The sequence below is a fragment of the Tetrahymena thermophila genome (assembly GCF_000189635.1).
Source record: "Tetrahymena thermophila SB210 genomic scaffold scf_8254814, whole genome shotgun sequence".
NCBI lineage: Eukaryota > Ciliophora > Oligohymenophorea > Hymenostomatida > Tetrahymenidae > Tetrahymena > Tetrahymena thermophila.
This window is the reverse complement of record NW_002476570.1, coordinates 43,999-65,116: the sequence shown is the minus strand read 5'-3', so window position 1 is coordinate 65,116 and position 21,118 is coordinate 43,999. Positions and strand designations below refer to the sequence as shown.

Below are 21,118 nucleotides of genomic sequence, written 5' to 3'. Positions count from 1 at the left end.
TATAGATCATATTATAATAATTTTACAATCTTAAAAAATATTTCTTTATTCATTTTAAATCTACCTACTACATATCCTATCTATCTATGCATTTAGTAAATTTTTGAGTATAAAAGATATAAAATAAATATTTTAAATATGAACTAGCTTCTTTTAATTATGATTAATTAAATTATAATAATATTTTAATTTTATAACAGATCTTTAATTTTAAATACCATGGAGCCTTAATTTAATCTTTCATGAATTTGGATAATTTTCAATATGGTTTCAGACAAAATAAAAAATGGTAAAGAAGAAATACATTTTTATTTAGGAAAGTAGTAAAAATTTAATAAAACAATTATTAATTTTAGAAATAATATAAGATTATAATGATTTTATAGAATTTTACAATCATTTAAATAATTAAAATTATTAAATTCAAAAATTAAACAATTAAATTGATAGGTTGGCTAATTCAATTCAGCTAATATCTATCTATCTATTTTCTTTGTTATTAAAATTGAAAAATTTAAAAATTTTGCTATATTAATAATAATTTCCACAAAACAAACTTCTTAATTCTTTCTATTAATATTTTTACTTTATCTTCATTAATTAGATAACATTCTTTGTTAAAAAATTAATAATAAGAGATTCTTTTAATTGATTAATTAATATAGCATAACTTATATAGAAAGAAAGAATTAGTTTTTCAATATAAAATGAGTTCTTTCGAAAGACTTAGTGTCTTAGAATAGTAAAGAATAAAGTTAGAAGAAGCATAGATGAAAAAAAAAGTTATAGAAGAAAAGAAGAAAAAGGAATTAGAAGCTAAAGCTAAAGAAGAGAAACTAAAATAATAATAGGAATCTAAACTTTAGAAATAAAGTGCAGTAGGATAGTAATCATTAACTATTAATTCAAATGTAAAAGAAAGCAATAAAAAGAGTAGTTTACCTCCAACAGGTTAAGGTAGTGTATAAAAAAGACCTAATAGTGCATTAAAACCTAGTGACTAAGGTAATATTAGATAAGCAAAAGATGTAGTGTAAAACAAATAAGCAGGACCTGTTTAAATGCTGAAAAAGGTTATCTCTTTAGAGGATATCGAAGAATAAAGAGCTGAAATAGAACCAGATTCAGATAAATACTAGCAAGAAAAGCCAAAAGAAATAAAAAATGCATACAATAATGTTGTTGTAAAGGAGTATCAAAAAGAAGAAATTAATGTCAAAGATAAGTATTTGATGTAGTTATAGATTTAAGAATAGATGAAAAAAATATAAAAAACATAGGAATTAAAATAATAATAAGCTAAGTAGAAGAATATGCTGATGAAATAGCAAGTAATAGAAGAAATGTTGAATTAAACAAATTAAGATTAAAAATAAAATTAAACAAGTAATAAAAATGCATAAGCAGGTTATAAAGATTCATCTAATTAGCATGATAAATAATATAGATTTAAATAGGAAGATTAAAATGATGTAGAAAAAGATGATTTAAATGATACTCTAGACTATAATTAAAATAATAAAAATTAACAGAGGATTTATCAAGAACGTCAATCATAAAATTTTAAAGTAGAATAAAAAGGTCAAAAAAATTAACAATAAAATGAGTAAAATGAAAATAGCTCAGAAAATTAATTGTCTTAAATGTACCCGGTAGACTCATTAAATTAACTACCTCCTTTAAAATCAATAGCTTAAACTAGCAATACTATGATTGATAAGAATAATTAGAGTTAGAAAGGAACTAGTAATAGGGCATAGATGGTTTAGTCACAAAACTACGTTGGAGAAGAAGAGATTATTAGTAATTATCCAGTATAAAATAGAGAAAGTGTAATAAGCAATAAAGCCTCAACAAATAATGGAATCAGTGATTCTGTTCAAAGATCAAAATTAGAAACATAAAAAAAGTCCTCTAGTTATATGACAGGATAAGCAAAAATGCCTGAATCATTTTAAAAGAGTAATGTGTCTAATAGTTATCAGAGTAAAATTCACAATAAATCATAAAGTAATTCCATTCAAAAAACAGAATTTGAAAACAATTCTGGCAAAAACTCAAAGCAATTTGAAAAAGCTGATGCCTCAATCAAAGTAAGTTAACTTAATAAATCTATAAGGGATTAAATATTTTAAGACGAAATTGACTACACAGAATCTGTTTAAGTAGATGCTTAATACCCATTTTTAGAAAAATAAAGTAAATCTCACTAAAAAAATAATTAAAATAAGAGCTTTTCTGTTTAGGAAAGCTAAGAAAGAGTAAGCAAAGTATAAAATTAAGATAAACAGAAATAGTCCAGCTTTTTAAAATAAAAAAATAAAAAAAATAAATATTCTTCCAGTCCTTGTATCCAGCAGGAAGATTTTGATGAATCTGATCAGGAAGAAGAGACAAATTAATAATAAAATACCTCCAATTTTAATTTTTAAAATAAAAATAACAGCAAATTTTCTAACGATTCTTAAAACTTAAATAATAATTTAAGTGCAGCATCAAATGGTTCATAACGTTTCTTGAAATCTTCAGCACAAAATGAAAGATTCCCTATTTTTAATAAAGGGTCTTAAATATAAAACAATCAAGATCAAGAAGATTCCGAAACAGAATGCAAAAAATAATCTTTAAAAAATTTATCTGACAAATCTTTTAACAAGCAATCAGCTTCTAAAATAGAAGAATTTTTCGAAAACGAATGCTAAGAAGATAAAGGAGACAATACAGCACCTAAAGTTTTCTAAACTTTCAAGTCTAATCCTATCTAGCTTTAAGGGAACTTTTATAATTCAAACTATAATAATTAAGATAGCAACGAAGAAGAAGAATAAATTGAAAACTAAGGCGAAGAAGAAGAAGATTTTGATGGTAATTAAGAAAATTAATTTGAATAAACTGAATTCGAAGATATTGGAAACAACTATGCTGCTCCTTAAAAACTTATGAATGAAGTAAAAGGTATGAATAAGCAAAATTCTAATGATAACTAGCTAAAATAATTGAGTGATTATAGTGATCAATAAGATGATGCTCAAGATTAAAGTGAAGATGATAAAGAAGAATTGTAAGATGAAGCTTCCTTAAGCACAAAATTATAAGGAAGCAAGTAAACAAACGAAGAACCTATGATAGTAAGTTTTGGAGTGTAAAATTAATAATCATTTGGTAAATAAAACAATCTGAATGAATCTTAAAAGCAAAGACAAAATATTAAAAAGAATAGCTATGAAGACGATAGCTTGAATGAAAATTTTTAAACTTTTGGAGCAAGAGACAGTGATAAATTTTTAGGAATGGCTATTAATCATACCAAATAACAGAAATCAGTTGAGCTGAGAAAATCTCAAAAGCCTTCTTAGGATTTTAACGATACCTAAAAATTACCTTATTGTGACTAAACAGCTTAATTTAATGAAGAAGTAAATCCTTTCAAATAGTTAAAATAATAAATGAGGCAAGTGAAATAAAATTAATAGATAAACAAGCAAGATCTCTAAAAAAACTAAGAATTTGACAGAAAGAGATAAGATATTTTGAAAGATGCTGAAGACAATATTAAGAAAGTTATGAATGACTAAATAAGAATGGCAGATAGCAATAAATTTAAATTTAGTGAATAAGAAGAAAGTGAAAGCCCATTAAATAATTAATCTTATAAATCTGGAATAAGCTAAAATAAATCAGCTCAAACTAGAGCTTAGTTACTTGATAATATGAGAAAAAAGAAAGACTCTAAACAAGAAATAAATGGTAATAGTCAATAATATAATCAAGATAAATTCCTAAGTTAACCACCAAGCAGACCATAATTTATCACGCAGAGCAATATTTCAGAATTAAAACATAATAACTAGACATTAAATAATAATAATTCTGATAAAATGTCAACCCCAGATTAATAAAGCTTCCTTAAAAACTCATTTGATTTAAAGTTTTAGGAAGCTTATGAGTAGTAATATGATTAATCTTGTAATTCTTAAATGATAGAAGGATCTCCAATATAATTTGTTAAAAATTAGAATGATATTTATCAGAAATGTAAGCAATTAGTGTTTTTTAATTTAAAATTTATTTTTGAAAAATATATTTTTAATAGATAATAATGTTAATCAAGAGAGAGATTCGGTCCTAAAAAAATCACAATAGGCAGATTCTAAAAGCATTAGCGTTGTTCATAAACCTAATTATGATGAAGAAAACGAAGAAGATTTCTGGCAAAAATAAAAGTAAACAGAGAATAAGAAAAGGTAAATAATATTAATGTTCAATAAAAATTATTATGTTTTAATAACTTTTTAATCTTAAAATATAGAAAAGTATGGGGGAATTAAAAGCCTAATTAATAAATTTAAGATAAGTAATTTTAAATGAGTGATAAATTGTCTTAGTCTATTGGGTAAACTAGCAATGTTATGCCAAATTAATCTAACTATCACAGTAAACTGTAAAAACTACATGAAAGTGAGGAATTTTAAGATAACGAATTCATAGAATTAACTTTAAAATAAAAAATTTAAGATTAAAATTTGTAGAATTCTTATGAGCAAGCAGATAATTATAGAAATGAATAGCCTAAACTATGGGCAACAAGAAATATTAATGCTGGAAGCAATAGAGGTGGTTATAAAGGATATAGTTATAACGGCAATTAGTTAGAGATGGAAAGAGAGGAGGAAGATTAAGAAGACTATGATTAAAGTTAAGGTTATAGTCAAAATTATAACAATTAATACAGAAATCACTATGATGATGATGATGAGGAAGATTAAGAATAAGAAGATCAAAATGATGAAGATTATTCACAAAATTATCAAAATAATTATTATAATTAATAATAATATTATGAATAAGAGTATGATGATTAAGATTAAGATTAAAATGCTAGTAATTATAATGATAATTATCAATAAGAAAATGATGATGATAATTCATATAATTAATATCAAAATAAAAATAAAGGATTTTAAAATTAAAGAAACACATATAAAGGTTAGAATCAACGTCATCATCATAAAGAAGAAAATGATGATGAAAGCGCAGACAATAATAGTTAGACTAACTAAGATAATAATATCTAATTGAATGATGATAATAGTGATAATTTTAGTCCATAAAAATAAGATAAGAGTCTTAATGAATCTAATGAAGAAAATAACTTAAATCAAAATAACAAAAGCAGCAAATAAGAAGATGAAGAAGAGGAATAAAAGTAAATATAAAAGGGTGTTGCAATGACAATTGATTTCGGTGATAAAGATGATGATGAATTAGAAAGAAAGAAGAAAGCTTTTGAAATTAAAAGATTAAAAAAGATATAAGAGTTAGAGATGTAAAAACAAAAGAAATAATAAGAAATTCAGTAGAAACAGCTATTGTAAGCAGATGATTAGCTATCAGGATAAAAAGAAAGAAAATAAGCTCATAAAAAGTAGCCTTCTTATTAGATTTAGTAAAGGTAGAAAGCTCAATAAGATGGCTAAGCTAGAAGTGAAAATAATACACCTAGTAATAAGCAGTAAGCCAAGAAAGCAAATGAGAATTAAAATTAATTTGCAAAAAACTAGTAAAATATATTCTCAGTAAATCAAAGAGACTAGATTATAAATCAGAACTCTCCGAAATCAAAGTCACCTGTTAGACAGCAACCAGTAAAAGAAAAAGTAAAGCTTCCTGTTATCAACAAAAAAAAGGAAAATATTGAAGAAGAAAATAAAAGTGATCTTCAAGAAAACTTCACACCTAAAATATCAGTTTTAGAGAACCCTACTACAAAACCTCGTATACCTTTTTCTAAGCCATCAAATAAGTAGTTGATTTCTTAAGCAATTACAAAGGTTTGTTTGGCAGGTCCAACTAACTCTAAAGAAAGAGAAATAGCTCTTAAAAAAATAAAAGACTCATAATAAGAGCATTTCATAGTTTTATTCAAGGGTATAAATGGCCGTTAAGTAATAAATTAATTTATATCAATTTTATTTTAAATTTATTTTTAGAAAATCACTTTTTTTTTTGTTAAATTAATTTAATTAATTTTAATTAATTAAAAATAGGATTTTAAAGCATTATACTCAATGGATAGCAATACTAATGAAGTAAAAAAAATATTTGGGCTAAACACTGCTCCTACTTAAATTGATTTAGCATCTGTTCAAGCCTTTTATAGATATGACAGCGGCTCTAAAGAATTTAAAGAAATTTTAGTTAAAGCATTTAGCAATCAAGTTGATGCTGTACTTCTAAAGAAATGATAAAATAAAATTTTAATTAATAATAAAAATCACCTCTTTAGTTAAATTAAATTATTAAAATAAATTATAAAATAAATAATTAAAAAACATTCTTAAAAAAAATTATATAAAACGAGCAAAAAGCATCAATAATTTTATTTAAAAATTAATAATTATAGCTCATAATTTAAATTAAATCTAATAATTTAATCAACACAATATTATATTTTGTAAAAATATATTTATTTTTCAAAAATAATTATTCAAATTGTTAAGAATTATTTAACTACTTTAAATTTAAATTTGATTTAAACAAATCAATTTTAATTTTTTGAGAAAAAAAATATTTTTTTAAATTATATTTTAGAATTAATAATACAAAAATTGTTGTTTGTTTTTATCTTTTTTCAAGATTATAAAATACAATTTAACCAAAATTAAATGAATTTCTCTTTTGGTTATTTTTCATATTCATTCAAAAATAAAAACTCAAATTATTTTATTTAAATAGTTGAATTATTAATTTAAAAAAAACAAATAAAATATATTAAATATAATAATTAGTTTATGTTTTCAAATATAATTTTATTATTTCATAAATTGCTAAAAATTAATTGATTCTTTAATTGAGTTATGTAAAAAAGTTATCACAAAATTTTATTACTTCTAGCTTTTGAATTACAAAATTTAAAAAAATAATTTATTTGTCTGTAATATCATAATTAGAGTTTAATTTAAATGAATTATTGAAAATTAAACTTATATATTTTAGTATAAAATATGATAAATTCATCAATTCGTTGATTAAATTAAAATATTTGTTTTAAAAGATTCGTTTTTTGTTAAGATTTGTGATATTTAATTTATTTTCAATATTAAAAGCATGAATGAATTTTGCAATAAAAATTAAAAAATAGTTTATAAAATTACCATACATCTGTCAGTAAATTATGTACATAAAAACGATTAGAGTAAATATAATTAATGAAAAAAATACTATTTACATATGATTTTAAGAAATATTGAAGAAAGATGAAAATCTAAGTAAGATAAGAAGAAAGATTGCGAAAATTCTATAAATGTTGGCATCTTACTTAGATTTACTCTTTTGTTTATTTGGTTGATTGATTGATTTATTTATTTATATTTGGATTTTTTATATAGTATTAAATGATTAATTAATGAAAAATGATATTCTAATATAATGTTTTGAAAAATTTTATTAATTAAGATTTAGAAAATTAATCCATATTGTAAGATTGATTGATTGATTAATTAATTAATTCTAAAGATTATCTCTTTTATTTTCTTTAAGAATTGTGATATTTATTTAAATGTTATTTTAAATAATTTTATTTGTTGATAGATTAATTAGCTAACTAACTTGTCATTTTATATTTAATTAGATTTTATTATTTTAATTTTTTTCTATTTAATGAGATTTATTTCATCCATGAATGTAAGAAATGTAGGATTAGTTATTCATGTTTTGAGATGAGCCAAAATAATTTGGAATCTGCTGGTATGTATCATTTACTTGCAATACAGAATTTTAATTTATTATCTCATTTGCAATTTAGCGATTTTTATCAATATTTTTATGAGTTAGAGTTTCAACTTCCAGTAATAGAGCGCTTATTTTGCTTTTAAGATCTTAAATATAAACATCTTTTTCCCTTAATTCTTTATCTAAAATATTTCTTTCACCATCTATGCTCTATTTCAGTAAATTCAACTCTCCTCTCAGTTTATCTTCAATTTAAAAAGCATGGTTTTTCCAAGTTTCGCACTCCATCGCCTTTTAGTGATGAAGTTCTTATTCTTACATAAGTGCACGCTTTAATTCACTTATATCTTATTAGCATTTTATCATTTATGCTTTGTACTCTTAAGCAAGGTTAGAATTAAAAGTAGATTTTTCAATTTCTACTTTTTTTTCAATGTAGACAGGTTTTTCTATAATTTTTTCAATTAATTGTTTGTTTTAGTGAGGCTTCATATCAATATCTAAATTATTTCTGATTTTCCTTTTTAAATCATCTACTACACTCTCAAGTTCATCTAGTTTATTCTCTTTTTATTTAATTTTCTTTTTTAATTCCTCATTTTCACTATTATTAAATTAAAATATTATTTAAATAATTAATAAAAGTAAATACACCCTAATTCATTAATATTTAAAATAATAACAACTCAAATAGTTTAAAAAACCACAAATAATAAATTTATTTAATATAAAAAAATATAATGTTTCCTCATATATTTGCAATTAGTCAAACTTTTGAGAAAAAATATTTTTTGTAAAATGGGATTAATTAATGAGAATTAACAGTATATAAATCTTAATTAAAGTTCGATTGATTGATGGTAAATTAAAAATTTAATCAATTCTTAATCTGTTTGGTTAATAATTATTCAAAAATAGAAATTTATTTGGGTGAATTACTAATTAATAATTTAAGTAATAAAAAATAAAATTTTAAAGTAATTAGTTGAATTTTATTAAAACAAATGATCTTTTTTAATTTAAATTAAATAATTAATGAATTTTTTAGATTTTAAATATTGAATTTAATAATTAAAAAAAAATTTTACGAAACTTGTGCTTGAATCAGTTTAAGCTCAACTCTAAGCTATTCATTTTTTTACTACTCTGCTTTGTATTTTTTCTCATAAATGGATTCATTTTTAGCTGATTCTTCATACTTTTTAGTCATATCGTTAACTTTTTCAATTAATTAATTTATTTGATATTGGCTTTCCTTGTTTTTTCTTTCAAATTCTATAGTCAAATCAAAGTTTTATTTATTCATGCACTAAAATTAGGTGGCTTTTTGCTAGGCTTCATTCTCAATTTTGATTTTTTATTGATTTATTTTATTCTTTTCATTTTCTAATTCATCATTTTATTTTTTCAGTAATGCATAACGTTTATTTAAATCATTATACTAAATTTTGTTTTCATTTATTTAATTTTTAAGTTCCTAAACCTATAAAATCTAACGTTATATTTCGTCCTCTAACTCCATTCTTTGCTTATCAAAAATCTTTAACTTGTTTTGAGTTTACTTGTACTTATTTTCTAACTAATCACTTTATTCTTACAAAAGTTCTTTTTCCTAAGTTAGCAAATATATTGTTTTTTACTACTGCTTAATTTCTAATTGCTATTTTTCAAGGAACTTATCTTTTTCCATCTGCTCATGCAATTTCTTTATTTCTAAATTAGTTAATCTATTTGTATTTTCTACCTTTATCCTTTCAATCATATTTTACAAGTCAGCGATTTTTTACTCTCTCTTGCTATTATCACCTTCAAAGCTAACATTTTATTCATCTACTTTTTTAATAGATTTATCTTTTTACTAACTCTCTGAGCGACCTTTGCTTGAAGAGCGAGTGTTAAATTAATTTCCTTTCGAAGTAGATACATTAGAATATTACTATGAACTTACAGACCTCTACTTTTAGATAGTTTCTTTTTTATCTTTTTCTTATTATTTGGTATTATTTTATTATAATAATCCAACTGATTGCTTTGAATGCTTAGAAATTTATTATTAACCGTGACTAATATTAGAAGGAGCTGGAGGTTTTTTAGAAGAAAAAGTAGTATCTCTTTAAATAGAAGCCTATTACTTATTTTAATTGTTAGAGCCTTTGTCATTTTAATTATTTTCATGTTTCATTAATTCCTTTTAGTCTTGTATCTTCTTTAGTATTTCCTATTTTTCTTCTTCACTTTCAATTAAGTTTTGATATGCATGCTTTTTGGCACTGTTACTTGCTGAAAATGACCTACCTTATTTTTATGTTGACTTTTAATCTCTTTCTTTAGGTGATGGTGTATTTCTTGCACTAAAATTGTTGCTTTATGAATTATTAGCATTAATCTTTTTGATTGTAACAACTTCTGTCTATTGTTAATTTTCATGTATTCCCAATTTATCGAAGCATTAATTATCATTTAAAATGTCTCTAACTTTTTGTAATTTGTTTCTGTTTTCCAAGTCTTGCTTATCACTTTAGTAATTCAAAATTTATTTTTCTTAAGAAACAAATCCATATTTATTTTCTAAGTTAAGATTTATGCAATCCTCATCAAGTTCTTATTAATTATTTTCAAATAAGTTGTTTTATTAATGCTTAGGACACCCTTCTTTATGAAAGCACTAATGCTTAGGAGAAAAAACTTACTAATTAGCATTTTGATTTTTCTTGATTGCAGGATCTGAAAATGTAACCTACTTTTTACCAGAGAGTATTTGTTTTTCCTACTCAGTAAGTTATTTGTGTTCTTAACATGCATTATTTGCTAGATTGTATATATCTCTATAACTAGTGCTATTACTTTTATTTTAAGAATCATTCGGTATGCAATTTAAGTGGCTATAATGAGGCAAAGATTCATTCTTATTACCAGACGAATACTCTTTTTGAACGCTTGAGCTTCTTTATTTTTAATTAATCGAATTCGGCTACTAATGATTAAGTTGCTAGCTGACTTTTACTACTCTAAGAGTGGAAGAAGAATGCTAATTTAACTGATTTAAACTGTTTTGGCTGTTATCTTTACTAAAGTTATTGTTGTTAGAACTTTATTGTTAGGTATGAATAAGGTTGTATAGAGGATCTCTATTTTGATAAATACTATTTACTAACATTTTTTTTAGTTTTTTAGCATTTTCTAAAGTCTCATAAGTCTTTGCCTATCCTTCAGGATGCTATCTTAAATCTGATTGCATTTGTTCTAACAATTTGCGTTTTATCTCATTCTTCCTTTCTTCAACAACTTTGCTGCTATTATTGTGAGGCTTACCATTACTATTGCTATTGCTTCTTTGTATAGAGCTCACTCGCTAAGAGTTTTCTTGACTCTTTCCCTTTTGAGCACTCATGCTATGTCTTAGCTTTAACTAACAACTAAATTTATTCTATAATATACTCCACTATTATTTCTCTTTGTATTTGCAAATTGCTAACTAAATTAATTAAAATTTTTGATTTAAAATCTTTTTGAAGTATTTTTTTCTCTTGTTATGATTTGATTTGATTTTATAGTTTGTTTGTTTGTTTAATTGAAATTTTTCTCAAAAAGCATTAATCAATTAGGTTAGTATTATTATTATAATACAAAATGCATTTTCTATCAATTTGAGATAAAATACTTCATTAAAATATTGTTAATAAATAAATGAAAGGAGCTCAAAAATAAATAAATAAATAAATTCTGTTTATGTATCTCGAAATAAGCCCATGTAATAAATAAATAAACATTTTTTTTAAGGATATTCAATTTTATTATTTATTTCTATTAAGACATACAATTTATTCTTGTTGTTAAGCATCTCTTTATCTAAATTCAAAATAATAATTCAAATCTTATCAAAAATAAATGCTGATATCTCTCTATTTATATTTCTTTATTTGTTTTTAACAGTAACTTCTCACTTAAAATATCCGTTCAAAAATTTTTGGAACTATTCAATAATTTTAAATGTGATAAATTTCAAATATTAAAAAGATATTTATTTTAATCTATTATAAATTTATAACATAAAATTTATTATGATGAGCAATGATAATCTAAAATTTAAATTAACTAAAAAAACTTTTTTCTTAGATTAATATTTTTTATTAAAATTTAAATTAATCTAATAAAGAGGAGAAATATTTATTTGAAAGGAGATTTGCAAAATTATATTTTACAAATTTATATGCACAAAATAACTTTAAAGCAAGCAAATAATTTAATAAATACTTATTCTATAATAAATATAATTTAATTTTGTCTGATTAATGATATCTAGACAGCCAGCTAGCAGTCTGTATCAAGATACTTTAAACCTTCTATTCTTATTTTTATTATCTTAAAGAATATTAATTTACTAAAAATTCAGTTTAAAATGATATTTTACTTGAAGAAGGAAGTGTGGTTGCTGGTTTACCCCAATCTCTTAAAGGGCTTTTAACTATTTTTGTGCTAATATCTAAAGGTACATCTTAAAATTTCTTAGAACCTCCATTTGTTGAGTTATTAATCTAATTTGCTCCACCGCCTGCAGAAATACTATTTTCAATTGAGCCTTCTTTTTAATCTACTGAATTATTTATTCCTAATAAATGATCAATTTATTTATTATTTATGATTTATTGAAAGCTTTAATAAAATACTTGGAAGTGAAACTTAATTTGCATTATTCTATTATTACATTTATTGTAAATCGTCAATTATATTAACATTAATAGATTAATTTGCTATAGATGTGTTAATTGATTGCATCAAGTTCTTTTTCTATTTGATAAATTTGTTATATCTTTAATAACATTTTTCAATTATTTTTAAAATAATTTACAGACATAAGAGGTCTTATTTAAGCTAGAAGGAGATTTAAAACTCCTTCTTTTTCTTTTAGATTCCATTCATGAACTTATTTATGCCTTCTGTTTGAATAAAAATACAAAATTTATTAGCTTGTAATTCTAACCAATAAATCATAATTCTATTTTTTTTTGAAAATCAAAGGTTAAAATTATTACATTTCATTTAAATCCAATGTAATATTCAATTCAGGTTCCTATTCTAGAATATCTTCATAAACGCTTTGCTAGTTATTTTTTAAATTTTCTAAGTTTGTTGCAATAACTGCAGCTAAATTTCCATATTTCTAATCACTTGTCTCTATCTTTGTTTGTAGATAATAATTCTCATTTTTTAAAATATCACAGTCCTTTTTTAAAAATTAATTTTTTCTGTTAATTTTTGATCACTTTTTCAAATAATAATCTTACATTTTAAACTTTTGCCAGTTTCTTTTCAACAGTTTTTAAGTGTCTTTCTAGTGAATTTATCTTTAATATTAATTTTTTTATTTAAATAATTATTTTTAATAAAATTAGTTTTTATACTATTTCATCTTTTTTGCGGTCTTCAGCTTCATGTGTCTTAGAAATTTCAGGTGGACGCTCTTCATCTTTTTCTTTTTTATTTGATTCAGCTTCATCTTCCAATTCTTTTATGCGTTAACTGAGCTTTTTAATTAATTTTTAGCAAAAATGAGATCTTTTGGCTAACTCCTACTCAACCTATTTATGTATTTCAACATCACGTTTTAAAGCTGAGATTTGTTCTTAAAGTTTTGAATTTTTAAATAAAAGTTTCTCAGTTTGCTTAGATTAATATTCTAATTCAGTGGTGAGCTAATGATTTTATAAAACAGTAAGTCTTGTAGTAGTCTGCAATTATTCTTTTTTCAAAGCTAATAAACTTGTCTTTGTTTCTTAAATTTTATGTAACATATCTTTCTTCAACTTATCTGTAGCTTGTACTTTTTCACGATCTTTATCTGCTAACTCCCTAAGCTTTTCTTTCTTCTCAAATTCAAGCTATTCCTTTAAATTCTTTCTTTCGTTTTCTAAGTCAGCTTTATTCTTAATAAATATATCAACAGTTTCTAGTCTTGTTTCTAGCTTTAAAATTTTATCATTTAAGTCAGATTTCTCTCTTTCAAAATCCTTTTTTAGTTCTTCTAGGATGCTTTCTTTATTATAAAACTGCTTGTTAAAAATCACGAAAAATTATTTATATTAAAATAAATCAATAAAAAATATTATTTTTTCATATTGCTTTTAAATAAAAACATTTATGATTCTTTTTAGATGTTTGTTCAATGATTCATATTATATAAATTTCAATATTATTTGATGCAAGTTCTGATAAATATATTTATTTATTTATTTAATTCAATCAATTCATCATTTTTTAACTAATTTATTCTTGATGTTAAATTGACTAGAATAGTAAACACAACAATAAAACGCTAAATGTATTTAAATTTCTTAATAATATCCATACCTGTTTCCTCTTTTAATTCTTCTAAATCCTTCTTAGCTTTTTCATATTCGTATTCAGCCTTTTATTTATCGTTTTTGAGTTGATCGATTTCAGTACGTTACAAATCAATCATATCTTCCTGAATTTTTATAAAAACATTGCAAAAAAATTTAAAATAAATCTAAATTACATATTTATCTTTCTTTTCATCAAAATGGTTCTTTATTTCATCGCGTTCATCTTTAAGCGATTTATTTTCAAGTTCCCTATTTTATTTAAATATTTTGTTTTATCTTTCTATTGCAGATTAAATTTATTTATATATTTAATGAATTACAAACGATGAACTCTCTCTTGGAGTTTCTTAATTGTAAAAAAACTATCAAGAAGTTCCTTTTTATTTTGCTCGAGCAACAGCTACGTCCTATTATTTATTTTAAAAATAAATCGAATTTAAATTTCATTTAAAACTGTATTTCTCTATACTGCTGCTCAGCTTAATCACCCTTGGATGCTCCTCTTTAACTCACTCTTACAAACTGTTTTTAATATTAATTATTTCAAAATCAATCAAGTAATTACACTATTCAGCTAATTAATTTTTAGAAACAAACAACACTAATTAATTATTTATCTATCAATCCTACTTATTTTATTAATAGATATTAAAAGAAAATAATAATCATATCACAAATCAGTTGCTTTATTGAATTTAAGCTACTTGTTTTTTATTTATTTTAGATTTATTTAATTTTATAATAAAATTAATTTATTTTTCAATTATAAATTTGATTTAAATTCATTTAATATTTTAATTTTTTTAATGTTAATACTCTTAATTTATAAAGTTTATTCATTTCTTATCAAGTGTCAAGGAATTGAATCATTCTAATATGTTTAATTTATAACAATTTAAATAAAATTATTAATACTTTATGTTTTATTTAGCTTTACAGTTTATTTTCTTTTGAATAAAATAATTTTTTTGTAAAAGAATTTTTAAGAAAATATAAATAGATAAATAAATAAGAACTATTATTAGGAATTAATTTATTTTCTAATAATTGAAGCAAATTATTCAATTTTTAGAAATTTAAAATAAATATTGATTAAACTATTCTTTAAAGAAATTATGCCAGATATTATAAAATTTAGTAAATTATTCAATCAAGTATTTAAGCTGAAGTAAAAAGCAGTAATTTAAATAATTTTTTATTCTATTAATTATAGCTGGATAATAATAGATTTTTTAGTATATTTATCTGTTAAAAAAGAGATTAAATTATTTCATATTAATAGCTTGAGTCAAATATCATACATATTTTTATACTCTAGAAACATGTGTTCTTTTTAATCTCTTTGCTATTTCTTTAGAAAACCTTAAATACTTTTGGAATTTTCCTATCTATTTTAAATCCTAGATTAATCTTAGCTGCAAATTCTGTCATTAAAACTTTGCTCTTTTGGCTTACTTATAGGGACTTCACTTTGTTGATTTGATTTTTATTTAATTAAAATTTATTTAGCTAACTCTTTGTAATGATTTTACAATTCTTTCTTTTTTTATATTAGTATTAAATTATTTTTTTTATCTTCATCTTGTTTTTATTGAGAGATTTAGTTGTTTTCTAATTTCAACTTCTCAAACTACTCCTTATTTTTTAAAGCCTTTTCTTATATTTGTTGTTTAATTACAAAAGAAGTTTATTTATTTTACTGCTAGATTTTTTATTTTCTTTCTTAGTTGTCTTTATTTTCTTTTTCGTAAGTATCGAATAGTATTTTTTCTATATCTTTGTCTTATTCTAACTGTCTTTAAAATAATTCTACTTACTCAAATATTTATCCATCAAGCTCTTATTTTCTCTTAAAAAATTTGACTTACTTCTTGAGTTATTCTTAGAATTCCTCTTAGTTTGGTGTCTTTTTTTAAATTTTTGGGCTCAACGTTTCTTATTAAATATTTAATTTTAAATTAGTTGATAATTTAACATTTATTTATTTATTTATTTATTGATAAACTCATATTGTATGTAATATTTTATGTAAAAATGCAAATAAATTTATTAATAAAATAAAATTACTTAAATTAGTAATCTTAGTGCTTTTTTACTAGTTTTACACCTTCCAATTATCTAATTCGACATTATTAATTTCAGTTTAAATGCTTTTTCTTTTGTTTAAATCAATTTAATTTTCATTTTATTGAGTTTTCTCTCTATTTTTAGATAAACTAACAGATCTCTTTTGCTTTTCTTTGCCCTTTTACATTTTATTCTCATCAGAATATGCCTCTAAATACATTATCCTTGAATTTTTTCTTTCTTCAATTTTAGGTAACGCAAATTAATTCGATGAAACCTTCCGGTGATGTTTTAAGCTATTTAAGATATCTAACTAACTATTATATTCTGCTCTATTGTGAGAGACCTGCAATTAATTACTTTATTTTTCTACCTGATAAATCTACTGTAAATCACCTATACTTAGATCATTGTTAAGGCTTAAATCATTAACAGAATGAGTTTTTAATCTACTTTTTAATGGAGAAATACGTGAAATCACAAAATTTTTTATTTATTTATTTGTAGGAAGGGAATCAAGAAATTCATTAGGTACTACTGAAGTATCAGGATTTTATTAATAAGAAACCTTTCTTGAAAGCATTAATTTTTAATGATATTTATATACTGTCTATAATATTAAATTATGTATTTATGCGTGTGAAATATATTTAATTTCAATGTAAATTGATTATAATTCTTAATCTCAATATTTTAATGGTCTAAGAAAGAAGTATTTATAAATTAAAAAATTCTTTTCAGTAAAAAACCAAAATATTTTTACCGTATTAAATTATTGTTTCTTTTTAGTTTACCTAATTGATATGAATTATTTTTATATATATTTCCTATTTTAAAAATAATATCCTACTAAATCAACTTTAAATTTATTCAATTCTATTTATAAGGTATTTATTTCAAGTTTATTGAAATAAGAATAAATCTATTTTTCAAAAAAAGGTCAATTTATATTTTTATAAATATGATCAAGTAGGATATTATTTTAACAAAACTATTTATTGAAGATTAATTTTCAACTATTAAAGTAAAATAAAATCGAGTAAGCTAAATAAATATAAAAATGACTTTATTAGTTTTGATAGGCTTTTTAAAATTTGAAAGATTGCATGAAAAAATATATACAGATACGAAAGATGGTTGTTGTTTTATATTTTTTTATAACTGTGATTATTAATTTCTAATTAACTTCAATGTATAATTTATGAATTAATTATTCAATAGTTAGCAAACATTTAAGGCTTTCCTTTTATAAATTAATTACTATCAGGATTTACATGATCATACAATTCTATCAACTCTTTTTTAAATTATTTTTCTGCCTATTTTAGTATTTTATCTTATGAATTAAAAGCTTTTTCATTTTATGTATTTTGAATTTATTAATTATGTTTTTGAGGACTCAAGCTATTATTATTTGAAATATTTTATGGTTTGTTTAGCTTCACAGGAACATCATCAATTTCTTCGAATTAATCATATTTAGGAATATTTTTAAATGCTTACTAAGGATGTTATTTTTAAGCGGCCTCTTATCTTTTCATATGATTGTAATGAGAGATCACTGATAAAGCAGGAATTGATTTATTTTTAAATAGCTTATTATTTTGAATAAGTTCTTCCTTTAATTATTCTATGATTTATTATTTTTCAACATCTATTTTTTACCATTTTTTAAGTTCTTCTTCGCAGTTTTGTAGTTACAGCTCCATTTAGTGTAACTACTATATGAAAATTTAATTTTAAGCTCTCAGTTCTTACGGATCTACTCCTTTATCTCCATACTATCCTATCTCTAAACGCTCTTCATACTCAATACATTTAGATTTGAGCTAAGCACTTATTTCACTTAAAGACTCTCTTTCTCTTCTCAATTAATTAATTTCTTTCTGATATTTATTATTTTTTTATTTTAAAGTTTCAATGGCTTCATCTTTGAGCTTGATAGTCTACTGTATTTACTCATAAGTTTTTTTTTCTAATATATCTTTACTAAGCTCTTTATTTTCGAGTTCATATTTTTAAAGCTTTTCCCTCATACTGATAATATCAAGCTTTTATTCACTTACTCTATTTCTTAATTCTATACACTCTTCTTTAGATAGTCTAAGTTCCTAGTTATTGAATTCAAGCTTTTTTGTTAAAAAAATAAATAAAATATTTGTATTTGTAACAACTAATTTCTTCTCAACAAAATTATATTTTAAAAAATAATCTAAAATTAATTTATTTGTTTTCTTAAGCATTTATCTAAGCAATTCAACAAATAAATATTAAAATAAATAAATTTAAATTTACTTTTTGTTTGACTCTTTCCATCTCTTTTGTCATGTCTTCAATTAAATCTTTGTATGTCTTAATGTCAAATTCCAACTCTTTTATCTTTTAAAATTGCTCAAATGGCTAAGATCTGTTTTCTGGTAAAGGAATATGCTCATTAAAATTTTATTATGGATGAGGATTATTTCCCATCAAAGATGATCCTACGTTTACATAACCCATATCTTGGCTAAATAGTTTCTCAAAAGATTCATCTTTTTATCCTTGAGCTTATTCATATTCCTTTTTAAAAGGGCTTTAATGTTGCTACAAAGGGTAAAAACTTCTCCTTTGCATTTACTATCCAAAATTAACATTTGGGAAGTTCTTTTTATACAAGACTAATTCTTCAATTAACATTGTATTTTCTTTTTCTAGTTATGTGAGCTGATCAGATTATTCCTTAAACTCCTGTTCCAACATCGCATACTTCTTAATTTCTCTCTGAATCTCCTCATTCAACTAATTATTCTAAAATTCTTTAATTTATATTTCATTCCTTAACTGCCTCTTATCTTCTTCAAGATTTTTTAAGTAGAGATTATTCTTATGCTCTATCTCTTCTACTTCCCTTCTATTGCTTGACAGAGCTTCTTATAATTTTTCTTTTAAATTTTTCTCAGATAATGATAAAAAGTCGTTTTACTGCTAAGTATCTCTTAATTCTTACTGAAGTCTTTTAACTCTTGCAGAATTTTCCCTAATAAGCTCTTCAAATCTTCTTTCGCCTTCCTCTCTAATATTTTAAATTTTTTACTTTGATTTCTATTTATGTTGATTGAGCATTTGAAGTATATCTTCTTTTTCTTGTTATGCTATTTGCAATTTCTCTCTCATTACAACATCCCAACCGCTATTAGCTTATTTTAAATTCTATGCTTCCTACTATGCATGTTAAGCTAGAGTTAAAGCCTCTTAAACTCTTGCATTTCTTTCATATATTTCTTAAGCTTGTGCTCTTTCTTTTTCAATCAATTAAGCTTTTAATTAAATTCTCTCTGCAAGCAATTCTTCATTTTACTTCAACAATCTCTCGTTTTAAGTTTGAATTTCGCTTGTATGAGTTTCTTTTTATCTTTTAGCTTATTCTAATAAACTTTCTAGTTTTTGAATTTCAGTCATATATTGTTATTTTATTTAGTCGATTCTATTTTCAAGCTCTAACCTTACTTTTTACTCATTTTCTTACATAATTTTTTCCATATTTGATAAACGGTTAGCAGATTCCTTATGTTTTAGTAATTCTTAGTTGTAATTATTTTTATAAAACTTGACTTCTTATTTTAATTCTTCAATTTTATCATATAGGAGACGATTCTTTTCTGCCATTCTATCTTTAACTTCGTCTTGTCCTCTACTTGCTTCTTATACTTCTTTTTCTAGTTCCTCTATTCTAAAATTCTTCTAATCACAAATTTATTTTAATTCTATCATTTTAGCACTTAATTCAGAGATATCATGATCTCTAGCATCAATTACTTGTAAATTATAATTAAAGTTTTCCTCCAATTTGTTAAATTTGTCATTAAGATCTTATATAATGTGCTCTTTTTCTATTAATTTTTATTTTAATTATTTTATCTCTTATCCTTAAATAATCTACAATTCTTATATCTTTTACGCCACCATGTCTTCATATTAAATATGTTAATCATTCTATTAAAATTGATTCATAGATCTATTCTAAAAATGAGCTTAATTATCAAAATTCAATTCTAAATTCTATTAATTATTCATACTGAAATAACTTTATTTTATAATTCTATGCAAATATCTTCTTAAGCTATTAAAAATAGAGTCAAACAAACTATCTGAAAAATACTTATTTCAAACTTATTTAAAGATCTTATCTAATTAATCAATTTTCAACTGGAACTTTTAAATTCAATTAATTAAATAATAAAAAAAATAATAAAATAGTGGTTTATATTTTTATTAATATTCAAACAATATTTTGCTTATTTCAAATAAAATAATTGGTTTATTAATTAATTTTATTCTAAAAACATTTTATTAAATATTTTAACAAATCACTTTAAAAAGAATTAAAATAATTTTCAATAAATGTTAATTGACTCAATTGTTTATATTATAAATTTTTTAGCCTTAAAATGAATATTCTTCATTCGTTAATATTATTTTATGAAAATATTAAAATTACTTTCAAAGTAAAATAAAAAATAAGCAAAAAATAAAATAAAATATTTATTTAATTTTATCAAAAATATAAAAAATTAATTAAACTTATAAAGAATTTAATTTCAGTTGAAAAAAGGATAAATTTATTTTTATCAAAAATGTAAAATTTAAAAATTTTAATTATATGAAGAATATGTCATTGGAATTGACTTAAAAGACACTAAAAACTAAAATGTATTTTTTATTGATTTTTAAAAAATAAAAAAACTTTTTTAAAAAATTAGAAACATTTTAAATAATAATGAAACTACATGAAAATGGTTAAATTAAAAATATATTTACTTGTTTGAAATATAGAATAAATAGAAAACATAAAAAATGTTGAACTCAATTAGGAATTAATACCATTTTTTGCTAATACAAAAATTCTTTAGATACAAATGTAAGAATGCCTAAATAAATTTAGGATAATAAAGTAATCAACAGATATTTTATTTTACACGGATTGCAAATTCGTACTT

The 21,118-nt window shown here is 22.3% G+C and overlaps 5 protein-coding genes across 5 annotated transcripts; 1 reads left to right on the top strand and 4 right to left on the bottom strand. All coding sequences in view use genetic code 6, as the record gives it.

Annotated features, from left to right (window-relative positions):
- Positions 1–557: 557 nt before the first annotated feature.
- On the top strand, positions 558–6,245 carry TTHERM_00418490 (microtubule-binding calmodulin-regulated spectrin-associated protein; the record flags this gene model as incomplete). The annotated part of the gene is made up of 4 exons (XM_001007304.2): positions 558–4,035; positions 4,094–4,244; positions 4,310–5,945; positions 6,048–6,245. Exons 1-4 carry the CDS (start codon positions 708–710, stop codon positions 6,243–6,245), a joined length of 5,313 nt encoding a protein of 1,770 aa, XP_001007304.1. The 5' UTR covers positions 558–707.
- A 1,426-nt stretch (positions 6,246–7,671) lies between these two features.
- Positions 7,672–11,122, bottom strand: TTHERM_00418500 (hypothetical protein; the record flags this gene model as incomplete). The annotated part of the gene is made up of 2 exons (XM_001007305.3): positions 7,672–8,335; positions 8,820–11,122. The coding sequence occupies 2 exons, from the start codon at positions 11,120–11,122 to the stop codon at positions 7,672–7,674; spliced, it is 2,967 nt and encodes a 988-aa protein (XP_001007305.2).
- Positions 11,123–12,055: 933 nt separating this feature from the next.
- TTHERM_000418499 (hypothetical protein) lies at positions 12,056–14,915 on the bottom strand (the record flags this gene model as incomplete). The annotated part of the gene is made up of 12 exons (XM_012795398.1): positions 12,056–12,093; positions 12,143–12,340; positions 12,399–12,519; positions 12,581–12,668; positions 12,765–12,955; positions 13,017–13,076; positions 13,134–13,765; positions 14,080–14,197; positions 14,249–14,324; positions 14,396–14,482; positions 14,530–14,597; positions 14,892–14,915. 12 exons carry the CDS (start codon positions 14,913–14,915, stop codon positions 12,056–12,058), a joined length of 1,701 nt encoding a protein of 566 aa, XP_012650852.1.
- A 448-nt stretch (positions 14,916–15,363) lies between these two features.
- Positions 15,364–16,770, bottom strand: TTHERM_000418498 (hypothetical protein; the record flags this gene model as incomplete). Its single annotated transcript, XM_012795397.1, has 2 exons — positions 16,143–16,770; positions 15,364–16,010 (listed from the first exon to the last, which is right to left on the bottom strand). The coding sequence occupies exons 1-2, from the start codon at positions 16,723–16,725 to the stop codon at positions 15,364–15,366; spliced, it is 1,230 nt and encodes a 409-aa protein (XP_012650851.1). The 5' UTR covers positions 16,726–16,770.
- Positions 16,771–17,356: 586 nt separating this feature from the next.
- Positions 17,357–20,195, bottom strand: TTHERM_00418510 (hypothetical protein; the record flags this gene model as incomplete). The annotated part of the gene is made up of 2 exons (XM_001007306.3): positions 17,357–18,271; positions 18,438–20,195. The coding sequence occupies 2 exons, from the start codon at positions 20,193–20,195 to the stop codon at positions 17,357–17,359; spliced, it is 2,673 nt and encodes an 890-aa protein (XP_001007306.2).
- Between the last annotated feature and the right edge of the window lie 923 nt (positions 20,196–21,118).